A 20,690-nucleotide genomic window follows, 5' to 3' on the forward strand; every position below is an offset into this window, starting at 1 on the left:
AGCTACCTCCAAGGACTTAGCTTGGAAGGATTTGACTTTTGGATTTTGAAGACTATCTTCAGTTAGTTGTTTTTATTTGATAATACATGTAAACATTCAAGCCTAGGGCTTTACTTGTATTTGAGTTAGAACTCTTATTTTTGGTGTCAAGTGTTGACTTGGAAAGATGTAAGCCCGTAGGGCATTTAATTTGATGTTACATGTAATGCTTTTATTTAGTAATACTCTGATGAATGAGATAATGAATTGTTTTCTTTAAATATTGCATGTCAATGATAAATATATAATGGGTTTATTTTGAGGACGTGACATGATTGAAGTTAGATAAACATAAACACTCACGAAGAAAAAAAACAATTTAAAACAAATATAAATATCTATATCTATCTATTTATTTATATCTATCTCTAACCTACAAGTTTTGTGGGAGTTCCAATATTTGAATCTTAATTTCTTAATTTTTTTGATTTTTTTTTGAAAAAAAAAAACTTATCAATTATTAAATTCTTCCAAATCTTTTTAACTTCTCCAACACACACACTCTTTTTAACTTTTCACATACCTATTGCAAACAGTGAGTCTCCTTTTTGTTTTCTCCTTCTTGACTTCTTACTTCTACACTTTCAACTTCAGTGACCACGTATGCAAACAGTAAGTCTTCTTTTTGTTTTCTCCTTCTTGAATTTTCTTTTTGTTTACTCTTTTAATATTGTAGTTAGATAGTGCATAAAAATATTTTGTGATTTTTCTAGCGAATAAAAAAATTATAATTTGATTTTTTAATATGATTGAAGTTAGATAAATATAATCCCTCACAAAGAGAAAAATGTTATTATAATTAGTTGAATGAATTTTTTTTTTTTTAAATGTGATTGTAGTTAGTTTAGTAGCTCTTTTTTTTCATTTATTTATTTTATTATGGGAAAAATGTGATGTGATTATAGTTTGTTCAATGGCTCTTTTTTTCAATATGATTGTTGTAGTTAGTTCAATGATTTTTTTTAATGTTATTTAATCTTTTTATTTACTATTTTAATTTTATTTTTAATATGATTGAATTTAAATAAACATAAATACTCACAAAGAAAAAAATGTAATTGTAATGTGATGTGATTGTAGTTTGTTCAATGGCTCTTTTTTTTAATATAATTGTTGTAGTTAGTTCAATGGTTTTTTTTTTAATGTTATTTAATCTTTTTATTTACTATTTTAATTTTATTTTTAATATGATTGAAGTTAGATAAACATAAACACTCACAAAGAAAAAAAAAATGATTGTAGTTAGTTCAATGGTTCTATTTTTTTAATGTGATTGTAGTTAGTCAATGGTTCTTTTTTTTATTATGGGAAAAATGTGATGTGATTGTAATTTGTTCAATGGTTCTTTTTTTTAAATATGATTTAATCTTTTATTTACTGCTTTAATGGTTTTTCTTTACAATTATTTATGGAAAAAAATATTTGTGATTTGATTTGATTTTTTTCTGATCTGATTTTTAAACTACCAATTATTGATAATGATTAGATTGTATTTTGAAAAAAAAAATTGTAATTGATTTTTTTAACTCACTGTGTTTTTTGAAAAAAAATTATTATGTCTTTTTAACTATCAATTCACTTAATTTGTGATTTGATTTTTAATTCACTGTGTTTTTTGAAAAACAAAATGGATTGTACTCATTAGGGTCACATAATATACCAATTATTAATGATGATTAGATTGTATTTTGACTCAAAAAAAATTGTAATTGATCTTTTTAACTCACTATGTTTTTTGGAAATAAATTCTTGTGTTTTTTAATTATCAATTGACTTAATTTGTGATTGCTTTTTTTAATTATTGATGATAATTAGATAGCATTAAAAAAATTGTGATTTGTATGATTGAAGTTATCTCATTTTGTTTATAATTTTATTTTTTAATATGATTGAAGTTAACTTACAAAAAGAAAAATGTGATTGTAGTTTGTTCAATGGTTATAAATAATATTTTTATTTACTATTTTAATAGTTCTTATTTTCAATTATTATTTTTTTATTATGAGAAAAATATGATTGTAATTAGATAGCATTAAAAAAATTGTGATTTGTATGATTGAAATTATCTCCTTTTGTTTATAATTTGATTTTTTAAATATGATTGAAGTTAGATAAACATAAACACTCACAAAAAGAAAAATGTGATTGTCGTTTGTTCAATACTACTAAATAATCTTTTTATTTACTATTTTAATGGTCCTTTTTTTGAAGTATTTTTTTTATTATGAAAAAAATGTGATTGTAGTTAGATTGTATTAAAAAAAATGTGATTTGTATGATTGAAATTATCTCCTTTTGTTTGTAATTTAATTTTTTAATATGATTGAAGTTAGATAAACATAAACACTCAATGGGGTTTTTAAGGAAAATGGGGTTTTTAACCCCAAGTCCTGTGGGAGGTTCAATATCCCAATCTGAATTTTTTAAATTTTTTATTAAAAAAAAAAACACAGCATTTACTGATTTGGTCAAAATCTCCTAATCAGCATTTATTAACTTTTTTCAATCCACATGCCTGCATTTATTGATTTGGTCAAAATCTTCTGATCAACATTTAAAATTTCCTCATACAAATAATTATAAATACAATCTGTGTATAGTTACTGCAGTACCCTTTTCAACTTTTCTCATATACTATGGTTAGTGATAAGATTGTTAAATTATTTTTATAAAAAATCTTAAAAAACATAATTTATATATTAAAAAAAATCTAAAACAAATATAAATATCTATAATTATCCCGTGCATAGCACGGGTGATAGGCTAGTATTATATATTAAGCAAAAGGGGGTTTTTAACCCCCAAGGCCTGTGGGAGCTTCAATATGCCAATCCTAATTTTCTATTTTTTTTTTTTTAAAAAAAAAAAATTAACCTCAGCATTTATTAACTTCTCTCAACCCACAAGACTTTTTGACTTTTCTCATAATTACTGCAGTACTTTTTCCAAAACAAATAATTTGTATATTAAAAAAAATTTAAAACAAATATAAATATCTATATCTATATCTATCTATTTATTTATATATATCTCTAATTCACAAGTTTTGTGGGAGTTCCAATATCTGAACCTTAATTTTTTAATTTTTTCGATTTTTTTTGAAAAAAAAAAACGTAGCACTTTTTAAATTCTTCCAAATCTTTTTAATTTCTCCAATACACACACTCTTTTTAACTTTTCATATACCTATTGCAAACAGTGAGTCTCCTTTTTGTTTTTTCCTTCTTGACTTCTTACTTCTACACTTTCAACTTCAGTGACCACGTATGCAAACAGTAAGTCTTTTTTTTGTTTTCTCCTTCTTGACTTTTCATTTTGTTTACTGTTTTAATATTGCTGTTAGATAGCACATAAAAATATTTGTGATTTGTCTAGCGAATAAAAAATTATAATTTGATTTTTTAATATGATTGAAGTTAAATAAATATAAACTCTCACAAAGAGAAAAATGTGATTGTAATTAGTTGAATGATTCTTATTTTTTTTTAATGTGATTGTAGTTTGTTTAATAGTTCTTTTTTTCATTTATTTATTTTATTATGTGAAAAATGTGATGTGATTATAGTTTGTTCAATGGTTTTTTTTTTTAATATGATTGTTATAGTTAGTTCAATGTTTTTTTTAATGTTATTAATCTTTTTATTTACTATTTTAATTTTATTTTTGATTTTTTAATATGATTGAAGTAGATAGTTCTTTTTTTTCATTTATTTATTTTATTATGTGAAAAATGTGATGTGATTGTAATTTGTCCAATGACTCTTTTTTTTAATATGATTGTTGTAGATAATTCAATGGTTTTTTTTTAATGTTATTTAATCTTTTTATTTACTATTTTAATTTTATTTTTGATTTTTTAATATGATTGAAGTTAGATAAATATAAACTCTCACAAAGAGAAAAATGTGATTATAATTAGTTGAATGATTTTTTTTTTAATGTGATTGTAGTTAGTTTAATAGTTCTTTTTTTTCATTTATTTATTTTATTATGCGAAAAATGTGATGTGATTGTAATTTATTCAATAACTCTTTTTTTTAATATGATTGTTGTAGTTAGTTCAATGGTTTTTTTTTTAATGTTATTTAATCTTTTTATTTACTATTTTAATTTTATTTTTAATATGATTGAAGTTAGATAAACATAAATACTCATAAAGAAAAAAATGTGATTGTAGTTAGTTTAATGGTTCTTTTTTTTAATGTGATTGTAGTTACTCAATGGTTCTTTTTTTCATTTATTTATTTTTTTATTATGGGAAAAATGTGATGTGATTGTAGTTTGTTCAATGGTTCTTTTTTTAAATGTGATTTAATCTTTTATTTACTGTTTTAATGTTTTTTCTTTACAATTATTTATGAAAAAAATATGATTGTAATTAGTTAGTATAAAAATATTTGTGATTTGATTTGATTTTTTTTCTGATTTGATTTTTAAAGTACCAATTATTGATAATGATTAGATTGTATTTTGAAAAAAAAAAATTATAATTGATTTTTTTAACTCACTGTGTTTTTTGAAAAAAAATTATTGTGTTTTTTTAACTATCAATTCACTTAATTTGTGATTTGATTTTTAACTCACTGTGTTTTTTGAACAACAAAATAGATTGTACTCATTAGGGTCACATAATGTACGAATTATTGATAATGATTAAATTGTATTTTGACCCAAAAAAATTTGTAATTGATCTTTTTAACTCACTATGTTTTTTGAAAAATAAATTATTGTGTTTTTTAATTATCAATTGACTTAATTTGTGATTGATTTTTTTAATTATTGATGATGATTAGATAGCATTAAAAAAATTGTGATTTGTATGATTGAAGTTATTTTCTTTTGTTTATAATTTTATTTTTTAATATGATTGAAGTTAGATAAATATAAACACTCACAAAAAGAAAAATGTGATTGTAGTTTGTTCAATGGTTCTAAATAATATTTTTTATTTACTATTTTAATGGTTATTTTTTTTAATTATTTTTTTTATTATGAGAAAAATGTCATTGTAGTTAGATAGCATTAAAAATTGTGATTTGTATGATTGAAATTATCTCATTTTGTTTATAATTTAATTTTTTAATATGATTGAAACTAGATAAACATAAACACTCACAAAAAGATAAATGTGATTATAGTTTGTTCAATACTTCTAAATAATCTTTTTATTTACTATTTTAATAAATTGTGATTTGTATGATTGAAATTATCTCCTTTTGTTTATAATTTGATTTTTTTAATATGATTGAAGTTATATAAATATAAACACTCACAAAAAGAAAAATGTGATTGTAGTTTGTTCAATACTTCGAACAAATGTAATAAATTCTTATTTTTATTACTTTAATTATGTAATGTCAATATTTTCTTTTAAAATTACATATATTTTATGCTAACAATTTAAAAATATGTTTGACATAACTATGAATGGTTTTTTTTTTTAATTTAATCCCGTGCGTAGTACGGGTGATATTCTAATTATATTATATTAAAATTTAATATTTTGATAATAATCATATGTGTTGGACTTTTCAAGAATTTTTTTTTATGCTTGTTCTTAATGAATTAAAGTGTTATTATGAGAGATAATAATCATATGTGTTGGGACTTTTCAAGAAATTCATATGTGTTGCATTTCAAAGAATTTTTTTTATACTTGTTCTTAATGCATTAAAGTGTTATTATGAGGGTAAGACTTGGGAGTTGGAAGAAGTTAATAAATGCTAAGATTTTTTTTTTTAAATCAAAAAATCAGGAAATTTAGATTGGGAGATTAGAGCTCCCACAAGACTTGGGGTTAAAAATTTCCTTTTGCTTAATATATAGTACTAGCCTATCACCCGTGCTATGCACGGGATAGTTTTAGATACTTGTATTTGTTTTAGATTTTTTTAATATATAAATTATGTTTTTTAAGACTTTTTATAAAAATAATTTAACAATCTTATCACTAACCATAGTGTATGAGAGAAGTTGAAAATGGTACTGCAGTAATTATACACGGATTGTATCTATAATTATTTGTATAAGGTGATTTTAAATGCTGATCAGGAGTTTTTGACCAAATTAATAAATGCAGGCATGTGGAAAGACATGTGGATTGAAAAAAATTAATAAATGCTGATAAGAAAATTTTGACCAAATTAATAAATGCTAAGTTTTTTTTTTAAATAAAAAATTTTAAAAATTCATATTGAGATATTGAAACTCCCACAAGCCTTGGGGTTTAAAAACCCCCTTTTGCTTAATATATAGTGCTAACATATCACCTGTGCTATTGAGATATTGAAATGTCTTTTTTTTTTTTAAATGCCTTCTTTTTTTCCTTTTTTATATTATATTAAATTTTAATATTTTGATAATAATCATATGTGTTAGACTTTTCAAGAAATTAAATGTCTTTTTTTTTTATTATATTACATTAAAGTTTAATATTTCGATAATAATCATATGTATTGGACTTTTCAAGAATTTTTTTGTGCTTGTTCTTAATGCATTAAAGTGTTATTGTGAGGGATAATAATCATATGTGTTGGGACTTTTCAAGAAATTCATATGTGTTGGATTTCAAAGAATTTTTTTTATGTTTGCTTTTAATACATTAAAGTGTTATTATGAGGGTAGGACTTGGGAGTTGGGAGAAGTTAATAAATGCTAAGGTTTTTTTTTTTTAAATCAAAAAATCAGAAAAATTAGATTGGGAGATTGGAGCTCCCACAAGGCTTGGGGTTAAAAACCCCATTTTGTTTAATATATAGTATAGATAGCCTATCACCCGTGCTATGCAAGGGATAATTATAGATATTTATATTTGTTTTAATTTTTTTTAATATATAAATTATGTTTTTTAAGATTTTTTATAAAAATAATTTAACAATCTTATCACTATCCATAGTGTACAGAAGAAATTAAAAAGGTTACTGCAGTAACTATGCACGAGCTGTGTCTATAATTATTTGTATGGGGGGATTTTAAATACTAATCAGGGATTTTAACCAAATCAATAAATGCACGCATGTGGATTGGAAAAAGTTAATAAATGCTGATCAGGGGTTTTTGACCAACTCAATAAATGCTGAGTTTTTTTTTTAAATCAAAAATTTAGAAAATTAAGATTGAAAGATTGGAGCTTCCATAAGACTTGAGGTTTAGAAATCCCCTTTTTCTTAATATATTTACAATTATCTATACATGTGAATTGTGATTTTTAAATGTCTTTTTTTTATTTTTTTTAAATGTCTTCTTTTTTTCCTTTTTTATATTATATTAAAGTTTAATATTTTGATAATAATCATGTGTTGGATTTTTCAAGGGATTAAATGTCTTCTTTTTTTATTATATTATATTAATATATTTATAATTATCTATACATGTGAATTGCGATTTTTAAATGTCTTTTTTTTTTAATGTCTTCTCTTTTTCCTTTTTTATATTATATTAAAGTTTAATATTTTGATAATAATCATATGTGTTGGACTTTTCAAGGAATTAAATGTCTTTTTTTTTTATTATATTATATTAAAATTTAATATTTTGATAATAATCATATGTGTTGGACTTTTCAAGAAATTTTTTTTATACTTGTTCTTAGGATACATTAAAGTGTTATTATGAGGGATAATAATCATATGTGTTGGGACTTTTCAAGGAATTCATATGTATTGGATTTCAAAGAATTTTTTTTATGCTTGTTCTTAATGCATTAAAGTGTTATTATGAGGGTAAGACTCGGGAGTTGGGAGAAATTAATAAATGTTAAGGTTTTTTTTTTAAAAAAAATCAAAAAATCAAGAAATTTAGATTGAGATATTGGAGCTCCCACAAGACTTGGGGTTAAAAAACCCCTTTTGCTTAATATATAATATAGATTACCATTCTATAATAATGTTTAAAAATTATTGCATATTAATAAAAAAAAAATTAGTAATTATTAATATTTATAATTTTTATCACTTTCTATAAGTATTTTTTCTATAAATCACTGATATGTTATCTATACTATATATTAAATAAAAGGGGGTTTTTAACCTCCAAGGCCTGTGATAGCTCCAATATGCCAATCCTAATTTTCTGATTTTTTGATTTTTTTTAAAAAAAAAACAAACCTCCATCCATCATTTAATTTGAGCCTTTTTGAAAACTTAAACCCTATTTTGAAAATCTAAATTCTACTAACTTCGATATTCAAATCTTAATTTTTAATTTTTTTTTTCCAAATAAAAAAAACTCCACTCATCATTTAATTTGAGTGTTTTCAAAAATCTAAACCCTACTTTGAAAATCCCTCTCCTATACATATCTCCCTCTTGCCTCACTATCTTCCATCCTATTACAAGCATCACTACTGCTACTATCTCTTCTGTTTCAAATTCAATCTCCATAGAGAAACACTATCCCTCCCTCTCTCTCTCTCTGATCTACAATGGCCCAATTGAGCTCATTCAAGGCTTTGACGGTTTTCTTGGTCATCGCTATCTTCTCTGTTATTGGATCATCGCAAGACTTCGAAATGGCTCCAGCACCGTCACCGTCAATAGACGCTAGATTTGCTTACTCATTGCCGATATCTGCAGCTATCGTCTTCTCTTCGATTGTTTTGTCTCTTCTTGCGCTCATGAAGCACTAGATCTCCGATTCTTAAAACAAACATACATATATATGTGGAATTATTTGGGATTATTTGTTGGAGTGTGATGAAGGATTTTTTATTCTGTTTTTTAGTTAGTTCCAGAGAGGAATGATATGAGAGTGATTATGTACATGTTTATGTTAAAAACATTATTTAATCATAGATTTGTTTTATATTTATTGGTTCATATGTAATATACATATATGGTTTGATTTGTTTGGTAGAGCATTTGTATATTTCTGTTATCATTTTTTACGCCATAGCAGCTTCTTTGTCCGTACCTCATTTTTTGGTTATTAATTTATAAAAAATATTATGCACCCACCCTTATCAATCTATAATTTATTCTGAATATGTATTTTTATATTAGGGAGTTTATGAATAAAATGAATTTAAATTGTCAATATCTTTTGCTAAATAAATTGTAAGTTTACAAATCTAAATTTGTAATAATGTTGTTAATTTATCGAGTCACGTTGTCAAAAATCAATTCCGAACGGTATATCTAATTTAAATAATAAGATTTTCTATTTTTTTAATTAAAAATAGAAAAGATAATTTTTTAAATACATTGTTTAGAATGAGCAACATGGAAATGAAAATAGAGAACAAATTTTTATTTATTAATCTATGATTTTCTAATAGATTTCCTTTTTATTTTTCATGTTTTTGTCTGTCTCCAATTTTTTAATAATTAAATTACAGTAAACCCCTTGAATACTATTGAAATCACACTGCACCCTTTTTATCTTTTCAAATGTAAGTGATTATCACTGTTAAATGTAATGATTAAATTACTAAAATACCGTTATTTAGTTAGTTCATTTTCTACTTAATTTAGCAGATAATTGAATATAAACAAATGGAGAAAAGGTAAAAAATTAAAAAGATATATTAACATGAAAAAATAAAAAAAGATAAGTCATACTATTAACCAAATCTCTCCATCTAAAAAGAGTGTAATGTTATATAAATTTTTTATTTATATATAATTTTCATACATAACAATTTGATTTATTATAAACTTTTCACTAGGAAACAAATAATGACATTTTCCGTATTATTTTTATCAATTTTTTTTATAAGTTTTATATATATTTAAAATTTTCCAACTAAAAAAATTGTAAACACAACGAAGCACAAAAGACGAGGCGGTGCTGCACTGGAAGTTCCAACGTGTGAATAAAGGACCATGGTTCAATCCAAGTCTCAAGGAGTGTGAATGAAGTACTGTGGTTTAATCGAAGTCTCAAAGAGTGAATAAATTTAATTTTAAATGGGTAAATTATAAATACATTTTTTTGATATTTGATTAAAATATAAATCGCCTCGCATAGTTTTGAAAATTATATTTCACTCCAGAAGTTTTTAATTTTATAACAAATCACCCATTTTATTAATATATTATCAAGTTAATTAACAATTTTTAATTCTGTTAAAAATATGTTTTAATTCATAATTTAAGTAATTTTATTATTGTATAGGAGAGTAATTATGATTTTTTAAAAAATTAATTCTGTTAAATAAAAAATTATAACAAAAAAATATTTATAATTTTATAAATTATAAACGACAATTTATATTTTAAATAAATATTTTGGAATGTATTTATAATTTTTGAGCTTTCGAGCTCCAAAACATTAATCTTAAATTTAAGTCTGAAATTTCCAATGGAGTCTTTAGCTTTTCCAACGAAGCCTTGAAGACAGAAGGGGCATATTAGCTCACTATGGAGAGACCTAACGCCTCCATCGCTTTATTGTGCTATGGTTATTTAAATAGAGGCAAATGCTAACAATTCCATAGTTTAGAATATATATATATATATATATATATATCTATACTATATATTAAATAAAAGGAGATTTTTAACCCCAAGCGTTGTGGGAGTTCCAATCTCTCAATCTAAATTTTTTGATTTAAAAAAAAAAACATTAGCATTTATTAACTTCTCTTAACCCCTAAGTCTTACCCTCATAATAACACTTTAATGTATTAAGAACAAACATAAAAAAAAATTATTTGAAATTCAACACATATGAATTCCTTGAAAAGTCCCAATACATATGATTATTATGCCTTATAATAACACTTTAATGCATTAAGAACAAGTATAACCCCCAAGTCTCACGCTCATAATAACACTTTAATGTATTAAGAGCAAACATAAAAAAAATTATTTGAAATCCAACACATATGATTATTATCCCTTATAATAACACTTTAATGCATTAAGAACAAGCATAAAAAAAAATTTCTTCAAAAGTCTAACACATATGATTATTATCAAAATATTAAACTTTAATATAATATAATAAAAAAAGAAGACATTTAATTTCTTGAAAAATCCAACACATATGATTATTATCAAAATATTAAAATTTAATATAATATAAAAAATGAAAAAAAGAAGACATTTAAAAATCGCAATTCACATATATAGATAATTGTAAATATATTAAGGAAAATGGGGTTTCTAAACCCCAAGTCTTATGGGAGCTCCAATCTCTCAATCTTAATTTTCTAAATTTTTTATTAAAAAAAAAACCTCAGCATTTATTGATTTGGTCAAAATCTCCTGATCAGCATTTATTAACTTTTTCTAATCCACATGCCTGCATTTATTGATTTGGTCAAAATCCCTCATTAGCATTTAAAATCTCCTTATACAAATAATTATAGATACAGCTTGTGTATAGTTACTGTAATAGCCTTTTTAATTTCTTATGTACACTATGATTAGTGATAAGATTATTAAATTTTTTTTTGTAGAAAAATTTTTAAAAATATAATTTATATATTAAAAAAAATTAAAACAAATATAAATATTTATAATTATCCCATGCATAACACGGGTGATAGGCTAATTTATCCTTATAATAATGTGTGGTTACTCCCATTAATCATTAGTCAAATTCTTCATTGGGTAAAGAAACCATGCTCAAGCTGAACTCTTAGACACTGCCATTTGCTAATGCCTCTCTAGCCCTTTTTTTTTTTTTTTTTGTTTGGACAGCAAACATCAAGTAAAGTCATTTACAAGCCTTGGCAAGTCATGTGTTGGCTTTACGGCCAACCTATTGACTTTAGATACGTTAAGAAAATTAATGTACATACTATTAGATCATATATCCTTCACTAAAGTTGCAGAGGATAAAAAATGATGAACTCTTTTTTATAGTACATTAATTAAAACATATGAGTCCGTACATATATAGATATCCAACAATATTTGCTCCTTTGTCCATTGAGATCTCATTTGACGACAACGTCACTAAAAAAATAAAAAATTAAAACCTATATAAAAAAATCAATATTTTCTTTTCTTTTTACTTTTTGTACATTTTTTCGTAAAAAATTAAAAAATTATCTCAAATACTCTAATTTTTTTACATTATATTTTAATCAAAAAATTATTAAAAAAACATGTTTCCAATCGAGACCTGAATAACCTGTTGACAAGCAGTAGCTTCTGCTGCAAACGGTGATAGAAGATTATTGTGAAGATATTTTCATATAAATATGGACCATTTTAGGGGAATTTTAAGCTTCCAAAGCCATGTCCAAAGGCGATTGTCCCGAGAGATATCAAGCTGCTTATGAATGACAAATCTTTTGAGAGTTTGCCAATTACCAGAATTGACAGTATAATCTCCAAATTTTGTAAGACCCCAAACAGACTTATCAATCCCCCAAACTGACTTATCAATCCTACGCATTATAGACACATGAATACCTTGAATGTGTTTTATACTATTTTCTGGAAAAAAAAAAAAAAAAAAAAAAGTCAAAATATTCAAACACCAACAATTATTATGCCTGCCAATGAAGTGAGATATAGTAAGTAAAGAAAAGTGTCTTGACAAACCCTACACTCTCAAGGGATTTTCTATGGAAGGAATCCGTTGATCCTCTAATGAGTTAATCAATCTCCCGTTTCAACTACCATCTCAATCCTAAAAAATGCGAGTCTCTTCCCCATAGGATACTTCTCCAACCCCAAGATGCATTTTGTTTTGGAAAAAAGTTGAGACCTCCTTTTTCCTTGACCACTACTACTCCTAATATATTGAGATTGGTCAACTTTTTGCTCTCCTATCACTCACTGACATATGTCTGTGAGGGTTGTGGGGAAGTGGTCTCTATCATTTTTGTTTTGTTTTTTATGCAATACTTGCCCATAAGCACTCAAGAAAGAAGGGATTCAGGATTTGAAATATTTTTCCAAGCTTGCTTAGCTAGTAGGGCTTGATTCAAACAGCCAAGATCCCGAAAGCCAAGTCCTCCCCAACTCTTGGGCAAGCAAACCTTGTCCCAGCTCTTGCCAAAATAGACCATTTTCTTTGGTTGAAAACCAGAAAATTTTTAGAATGATAGAAGAGATTTGATCCAAAACATATTGAGGAATTTCAAAAACATAGAATGTGTAGATGGGGATTGTTTGACTACATGTCTGACCCAAGTGCTCCGTCCTACAATATTAAGGAGATTACATCTCCAACTTTAAAATTCATTCTGAATTTTGTCCACCAAAGCCTGAAAAACTTCAGATTTTTTCCGACAAGAAAAGTCAGGACACACCCCCAAATAAATGCCCGGTTTGCTAACACAGCGGATCTTTAAAATGTTGTCAAGAAGTTGTCTGTGATTTGAGGTTACATTGAGGGCTAACAAACAATTCAGATTTGTGATAGTTAATTTTCAAACCAGAGGCACAACAAAAGGATTCAAGAAACCAATGTAAACACCACACCTCCTTGGGGCACAAATCTATAAAACTAAATGTCATCAGCAAAAAATAGGTGGGAAACCAGTGGCGAATTCCGACTTATAGAAATACCCCGACAAATATTATTGGTGGCTAAGTGAGAAAAACCCTCCGATAACACTTGCATAACAAGAAGAAAAAGAAAAGGTGATAGCGGGTCACCTTGATGGAAGGCCTCTCTAGCCTTGATTGTGGGCAAAGCAACCTCAATTAAGACTATTTGGATTTGATATTTGTAGAGAGAAAATAGAATAAAATACAAATTATATTTTCTCACTTTCTTTTCTCCTTCACAAATCGTTTTACAAAAACAAAACAAAACAAAAAAAAAACCCATAAATTTCATCATTGCCACTACTGTCATCAGGTTCCTCTTCTCCTTAATCAATAATTTCTCCCTCTTCTTCCTCATGTTCAATTTCAACTCCCATACTGCCTTTTACGCTAGCAAAACACACCGCTTCTTTGGCTTGCACATCATGTTCATCATCACTATTGTCGTCATCCTCGTCCTTATCACCTCCATCATCACGATAATCACCACGCTCGGATTCTTGGTTACTTGTCTCAATGTAGGCTTCAGAAACACCTTTTCCTGAACTCGAGGATTTTTCTTCAACTACCTCACCCACACCATCTTTAACTATTACCGAAGGGAATCTCAGAGATTTCTCGGGCCAATCTTTGAAGAAAGAATTCATCACCATGAACCTAAAAACCTGCAACAGACGACTTTTATCTCTCCTAATATCAGCACTTAATAGCCTTTGCAAAAGAGTTGGCTGCTTTTTGTTCAAATCATTGTCAGCTAACTTTTGCTTCTTGGAAAACCGTTCATCTTGATCTGCCAAGTTTGATGGATCATCATCTGCTGATTGTTGCTTCCTTCCAAACCTTTCATTTTGATGGAATCTTCCCCTTTTGTTAAACTTGTTTTGGAACCTCTCCTTCTTTGTCCATGATTTTTTATCTACTTCCTTTCCCAGCACTCGTTTCTCTGAATCAGAAAGGTAATATGATGGAATTTCAGCAACTTCACAACCTAACTGAGCCTGTTTTGCCAAAACTTCTTTGAGTTGCTGCAAATAAGATCTTCAACTTATCACACCACAAAACAGATTTTAAAAATTAATAAAAACAAAATCAGAGGGGTAAAAGAAATTATTATTGACAACAGGAAATCTCAATGCAAGTGGATGTAGGTTAAACATCTCAGGTAAAAGGTTAAAATTGGTATGTAATGCCAACAGTGGAAAAATCTAGAATTTTGATCACCCCCCATGTTTTTTGTACATAAAACACCAAACTCTAGAACCCGGAGCATCATGTAGCATTGTCTACATAGTGCTTCAAACCAACGACATAGTGAAAAATTTTATGGATTGGATATTCTAACTCACTTTTGTTAGGTAGTTGAAAGACGAACAATGCCCTACTTAGTGCGTTGCAGTTTTCCATTGGCCAGGAGTACCACATAGACAATGCCACATGGTACTTCAAGAGTATTTAATAATTTTCCCTAGAACTCAAAACCTGAACGTCAATAAAATATTTCAGAAGAACACATTCACAGACACGTCTATGTTTTTTTTCCTTTTCTTTTGAACAGAGGGACTATTGCTGTATATACTAGATCATTATTCAATAATAATAAATCTAGTTTTCCTAATTTTCCATTCAATTCATATAACCCGTGCTGGCATTCATTTACTGCTTATAGATGTAGTTGTAGATGAGTGTACCTCACGTCGCAATTTTGCATCTCTGTCAGTAACCTCAGGTTCTGTCAGCTTTTCAGCCAGTTTCTGCAGGGCAATAAAATCATTGTTAAGAGGGACAACTAATTACTGACAGAAATCAAGGACAGAATGTACTGCAGACGATAGAACCTTCTCTATGTTGAATTTTGATGGATAGTTCTTCTTGCGTGCTTCACGCCACTGTTGGATTTCTTGTTCAGTGTAATTCAAAGATATAAATCTTCATTTAAAGGAAACAGAATAGTAAGAAATTATATATAATCAAAAAAGGGAATAAAAGAGAAACAATAGATCACACAAAGCACCCTTATTTGATACCCTAAGAAGTAAAAATAAAACTAAGCAGTAAATGAAGATAAGAGTAAATCAACCAATCTGCAATAGGTGCTCGAAATTTTTACGTAGACAACATTTAATCTGGATTTTTTGGTTGTAAACACTGTTTTTGTAACAATAAACTTGAACCATGTTAGGGATATATTATTGTTTAATTCGAACGTTTGAAGAATTAATTATCATCAAGAGATTGTACATTCATGTCAACGATGATTGTTAGTTCAATTAGAGTTTTTGTATTAGGTAGAAAGACAAATAAAATATAGTCAAATCTGGCTGCAGTTACCCCTTATGTTCGACCCGAGTTTGGTTGGTAGAATCAGCAAGCTTGCATGTTCTTGACCCATCATTTTTATATCCTGCTTTGGGAAAAGAAAAAAAAAATAAAGGAATATATTTCTGGATACATAAAAATTTGAAAATATTCAAAACACAACAAGAAGCATCATTTTACCTCAATGGGCAAAAAAAAGTAAAATAAAATAACTGCTACACAAACATGCAATATATAGGTGGACCATTTCTAAGATAAGTGCTTAATTAATAATAGCCTGAAATTTGCTTTTAACAAAAAACAATATATATAATAATTTAAAAATGTCCCCAATTTATTTGCAAAAGCTTCTTTAATAGTTCTGCAAAGAAAATAAAAATAACAGTAAAAAACTGAAATCTGTTTGGGCTATTGGGGTCACTCATCATGGGTCAGGTCATGTTATGGGATCATTACATGAAGTGTTATTTAAGTATAGAATATTTCTATTTTTTAATAAATTAGGTATTAAATATTTTACATGGTCCAAGTTCCTTAGGTTTTTAATTACAAGTCATAGCACTGGTATAATTAGGAGAAAACAGAGGTCTATAAACACTTATATGATCTGTCTATTTGTTAAGAGTTGGATTTTGGGAATTTGTGAGAGTTCTTTAAAATTTTGTTGTGATGCTTTATGCAGCCTAACCTTGGGTAATTCCTAATAAATTCTAGGTGGAATTCCTATCTGTCTATTCGTTAAGAGTTGGATTTTGAAAATTCGCGTGAATCGTGTGAAACTTCACCATGATACTTTATGCAGTATTACTTTCCATTATTTCTAAAGAATTCCAGGTGGGATTCCATTAATTATTTCTAAAGAATTCTTCTTCTGTTGGATTTTGAGTATTTGTGTGCGTGTGAAACTTCACTGTGATACTTCATGCAGTATTACATTCCATTATTTCTAAGGAATACTAGGTGGGATATAAACACTATTATAAGGGTTCTATTCACAGCACCTGAAGTCCAAAACATAGCCTTTGTAGCTCCAAAACCCTAATCTATTGATTTCTCTACAACTCTATCCCACTTCCCTACCAATTCAGTCTTAAAGTCCATAGTCTTGAGAGAATTCCAACCTTATTTTTGAAAAATCCGACAAACTGTCAATATTCAAACTGAAGAAAAATTCAACCTCTTTTGTCTAGAAAACTTAAACGTTCCTTCCACCTTTAGAATCGTTAACCCATAACTTTCCATAACCAAAACCCACCACGATTCCAATTATAGGTGATATTACACCAATTTTTTAAAATTGTCCTATATCATAAAACCTTACTTAGAAAGCTAGAGAGAGACTAGTGTGCACCACCTGCAAACTGTTATTCTTTACTTCGATATTTACCAAAAGAAGGGCAATTTCATGGGTTTCCTTTTTTTCTTTCTTCTTCTTATTATTTTTTTGTAATGCAAATGTCAGGCTTAGACTTTTTGAGAAAAAACAAGTTCTCGTGTTTCTTTCTCTTATAATTTTGGTGGATCCCCTAGGGTAGCAAGCTGACTCATTATTGAGTTTCTATTTGTGCATTGTCCTCTTTTCTCCATTTTCCAGCAACAACCTCAACCTGCAAAGATTCCTAACCAATTAACACCTCTGCTAAGTTAAGAGTCCTAAATCAATTATCATATGAAGTAGGATTTCAAGGATTGTTTCCAATGCCATGCCAAATGCGTATCTTATGCCTTGTCCAAGTCCTTATAAGGTGATTTTGAAAAATGGAAAACAACAGCAAATCTAGAGCTCAGATATGCACAAACCTCTTAAAATCAAGTTCATGCCCCAAGAAAGAATGTCTTCACTCTCCCTCATTAATGACTTTGTGAGCCAAGCACAATTTTAAGTATTAACTAGTTCTTCCATATGACTTGTGACTGTTTAACTAATTGCCCTCCACAACACACATTTCCCTGTTTTTTTACTTACAGATTAAGCTAAGAACATTTCCTCTCCATGAGAACCTTAAAATCACGTCTGATCTTTAGCTAGTTCATTCATACAATCTGAGTGGGACTCATCAAAGGCTATACAGATGTGACATATAATATAGACACTACTCCTGCATGTACATATAGGTATATATACGTGAAGGTTACACCCAACAGCTTAGGTCACATTGCACCAATAAAGAGACTCAAGTTCGAGTCCCCTTCAGTAGATATTTTGGTACACCATCAAACAAACATTATGGCACATGCAGATGCACAACTTGAGCACACACATGCACGAGAATGGACAAACAAGCAATTAATAAACCATTAAAGTATAAAAATAAAAACTTGAAACTGGGTAGCAAGGCATAAAACAGTACTAACCTGTCCCCCCATATTTATTATGAAACCTCGACTTTCCTTTTGCATTTGGCATATTATGAAACTGAGACTTCGAAAATCTGGACAAATTTGAATTGAAGTGAATCACAATAAATTGGTACTAGTTTTTTCAACATATTAAAAGGCTCTATGTTTAATAAACCAAAACATACCCCTTATGTGATGCATCTTTTCTCAGATTCTTCGTGAAGTTTGTGTTTTGAGAATTCTTCCAGTTGTTATTCGAATTATTAATCCCACCATCTTTTCTGAAATTTCCCTGCAATACTTGATGGTAGTAAAAGTTAAACACAGTTATAGCTCATTCATTAAAGAGTATGCATAATAACAATGGGGAGGGAATAGTCACAAAATACTTCAAAAAAGAAAAAAGGAAAGAAATAAAGGATATTTTGTTAAATTTTTTTTTTTATTGTTTTTAGTATTACTTTTATTTTTTACTTTTGGGGTTGAGAGTGTGAAAAGAAAAAAGATTTGCACGCAAAACTCTCAAAAATTTGAAACATATCATAATACATTTGGGTCAACAAGGTAGCACATTCCACCACCCAATAGTAGAAATATGTACTTGGGTTTGAAATAGACATCAGCCATAATGTTGCTTTTTTCAGTATGTGTGCATATATATAATAACAGTAACTAGAAAGCATGATCAATATCAAGATTATGCAATGCTCCCGGGTCAAGATAGAGCATAGGGTGATTCCAAAACATCCATTACTTCCTTTCAACTCCTTTTTCTCTCCTTCAAGAAAACCTCCATTACAACTCGGTTTAAGTTTCGGTAGTCTCTCTCAACATATTGGTGAAGCATAAAAATTGATGACCTCCTTTTCCTGATTCTCAAGGTAATGTCTTTTTTTGATAAGTAGGTAGGTATCAAAGTGATGTCAAAAGTTGGTGTCCTATTGTCAACAACAAGGATTATAGTTCGGTTGCCTTACTGTTATTAACAACAACCAGTAAATTTCTCTACTAATATCAAGCGAAGCAAATCACTTTAGGAAGCACTGTGCCTTCATATGAAGGTCGTGGCCATGAACAATATCATTTCACGCTAATAAAGCAGTTCAGGATTCTTAGATAAATACATAACGGAAATATGCGGAAGGCAACTGAAAACTACCTGTGACTTTGTCAAATTCTGAGGTGGTTGTGGAACCGAACCAAAAGCAGATTGCCGAGGTGAGTTCCCTTGTGACTGTTGACTAGTATTATTATGTGATTGTCGTGCTGCATTTGCGTCCATTGATGACAGAACTAAATTTTGCTGATTTTGGTTATTGGGTTGGACAACTGCATTAGAATGCACCATACCAAACTGCGGATTCGCAAAAAAATTGGGATTTTGAATAGCCATAGACTGAGAAACTTGATTTGGGTACATTCGCATATTACAAGGACCAACTTGGGTATAATTGGGCATTGGCATTTGGACAAACTGATGGCTATTGTTTTGCATTGGACTCTGCAAACAGGATTGACCATTCGGCAAAACAGCATTTTGGCATAAATACTGAGGCATGTTGACAGAATTATGAGCAAAAAACTGGTTCGGTGGTTGAATCAGATTCATTGGATTCATGGACATGGAATTCGGATTTTGGGGACCGAATCCACCTTGGCATTGAACAAGTTGAGGCATCATAACATTGGTTGAACCCAAAAGGGGCATACCATTTTGCAGGTGAAGAGGATTATGATTAGGAGCGCCCATAGCCATGGGTGCCAAAATCATCGGTCTATTGGGCATTGCCACAGGTCCATTGCTCAAATGGGTATTGGAATTATTGAAAGGGAATGGAATTTGAGGATTGATTACACCAATTTGAGCCTGATTTTGTGCGGAATTTGGAAAAAAGTTTTTTGGGTTTCCTTGACCATGATTAAATGGAGCAACCTGCTAAGTTAAACATATCAAATTAACAAATTTTTATACAAAAACATAACGAGAGAGAGAGAGAGAGAGAGAGAGAGAGAGAGAGACCTGTTGAGCAGGTGGAGCAGTGGTGGTTCCATTGGTCTGGGCCTGGTTGGGACGGTGAGGGAGCGAATTGAACTGAGGAATCATAGAGAAAAATAAGATAGAGAGAGAGAGAGAGAGAGAGAGTTGCAGAGTAAGGTAGGTTTGAGGTGTGAAATCACAATCACTCCCAAGTAGGGTTTTAGGAAATTTTCAGAGTGGTGTGTTTATTGGTGCCTGTCAAAGCTAGGGTTTTACAATATGACGATAAAATAATGAAAAATATACCATACAAGTTTATTTTTTACATTAAGAAAATTTAATCATTAACTAATCATTTTCACTAGGTTTAGAAAGTGATTTTAATTTTGGTGTCTGGATAATAATGCTCTAAAATAATAATGGCTACAGATTTTATGTATATTATATGAATAAATGTATGTGCACATAAATTATTCACAAAATAAGATACAAACCTTTCACAAACGTGTGGCACACGTGTGTGGGATTCACATGTAGAATCCACACAAGAAGTTTGTGTCCCATTA

At 28.4% G+C, this 20,690-nt stretch overlaps 1 protein-coding gene across 1 annotated transcript; it reads right to left on the reverse strand.

Annotated features, from left to right (window-relative positions):
* Positions 1-13,642: 13,642 nt before the first annotated feature.
* NUFIP (GATA zinc finger protein) lies at positions 13,643-20,425 on the reverse strand. Its single transcript, XM_028243652.2, has 8 exons — positions 20,167-20,425; positions 19,306-20,079; positions 18,332-18,438; positions 18,162-18,238; positions 15,819-15,891; positions 15,326-15,416; positions 15,179-15,241; positions 13,643-14,515 (listed from the first exon to the last, which is right to left on the reverse strand). Exons 1-8 carry the CDS (start codon positions 20,248-20,250, stop codon positions 13,817-13,819), a joined length of 1,968 nt encoding a protein of 655 aa, XP_028099453.2. The 5' UTR covers positions 20,251-20,425; the 3' UTR covers positions 13,643-13,816.
* Positions 20,426-20,690: the final 265 nt, after the last annotated feature.

This window comes from Camellia sinensis, chromosome 5, assembly GCF_055761805.1.
Source record: "Camellia sinensis isolate YWXY chromosome 5, ASM5576180v1, whole genome shotgun sequence".
Classification (NCBI taxonomy): domain Eukaryota; kingdom Viridiplantae; phylum Streptophyta; class Magnoliopsida; order Ericales; family Theaceae; genus Camellia; species Camellia sinensis.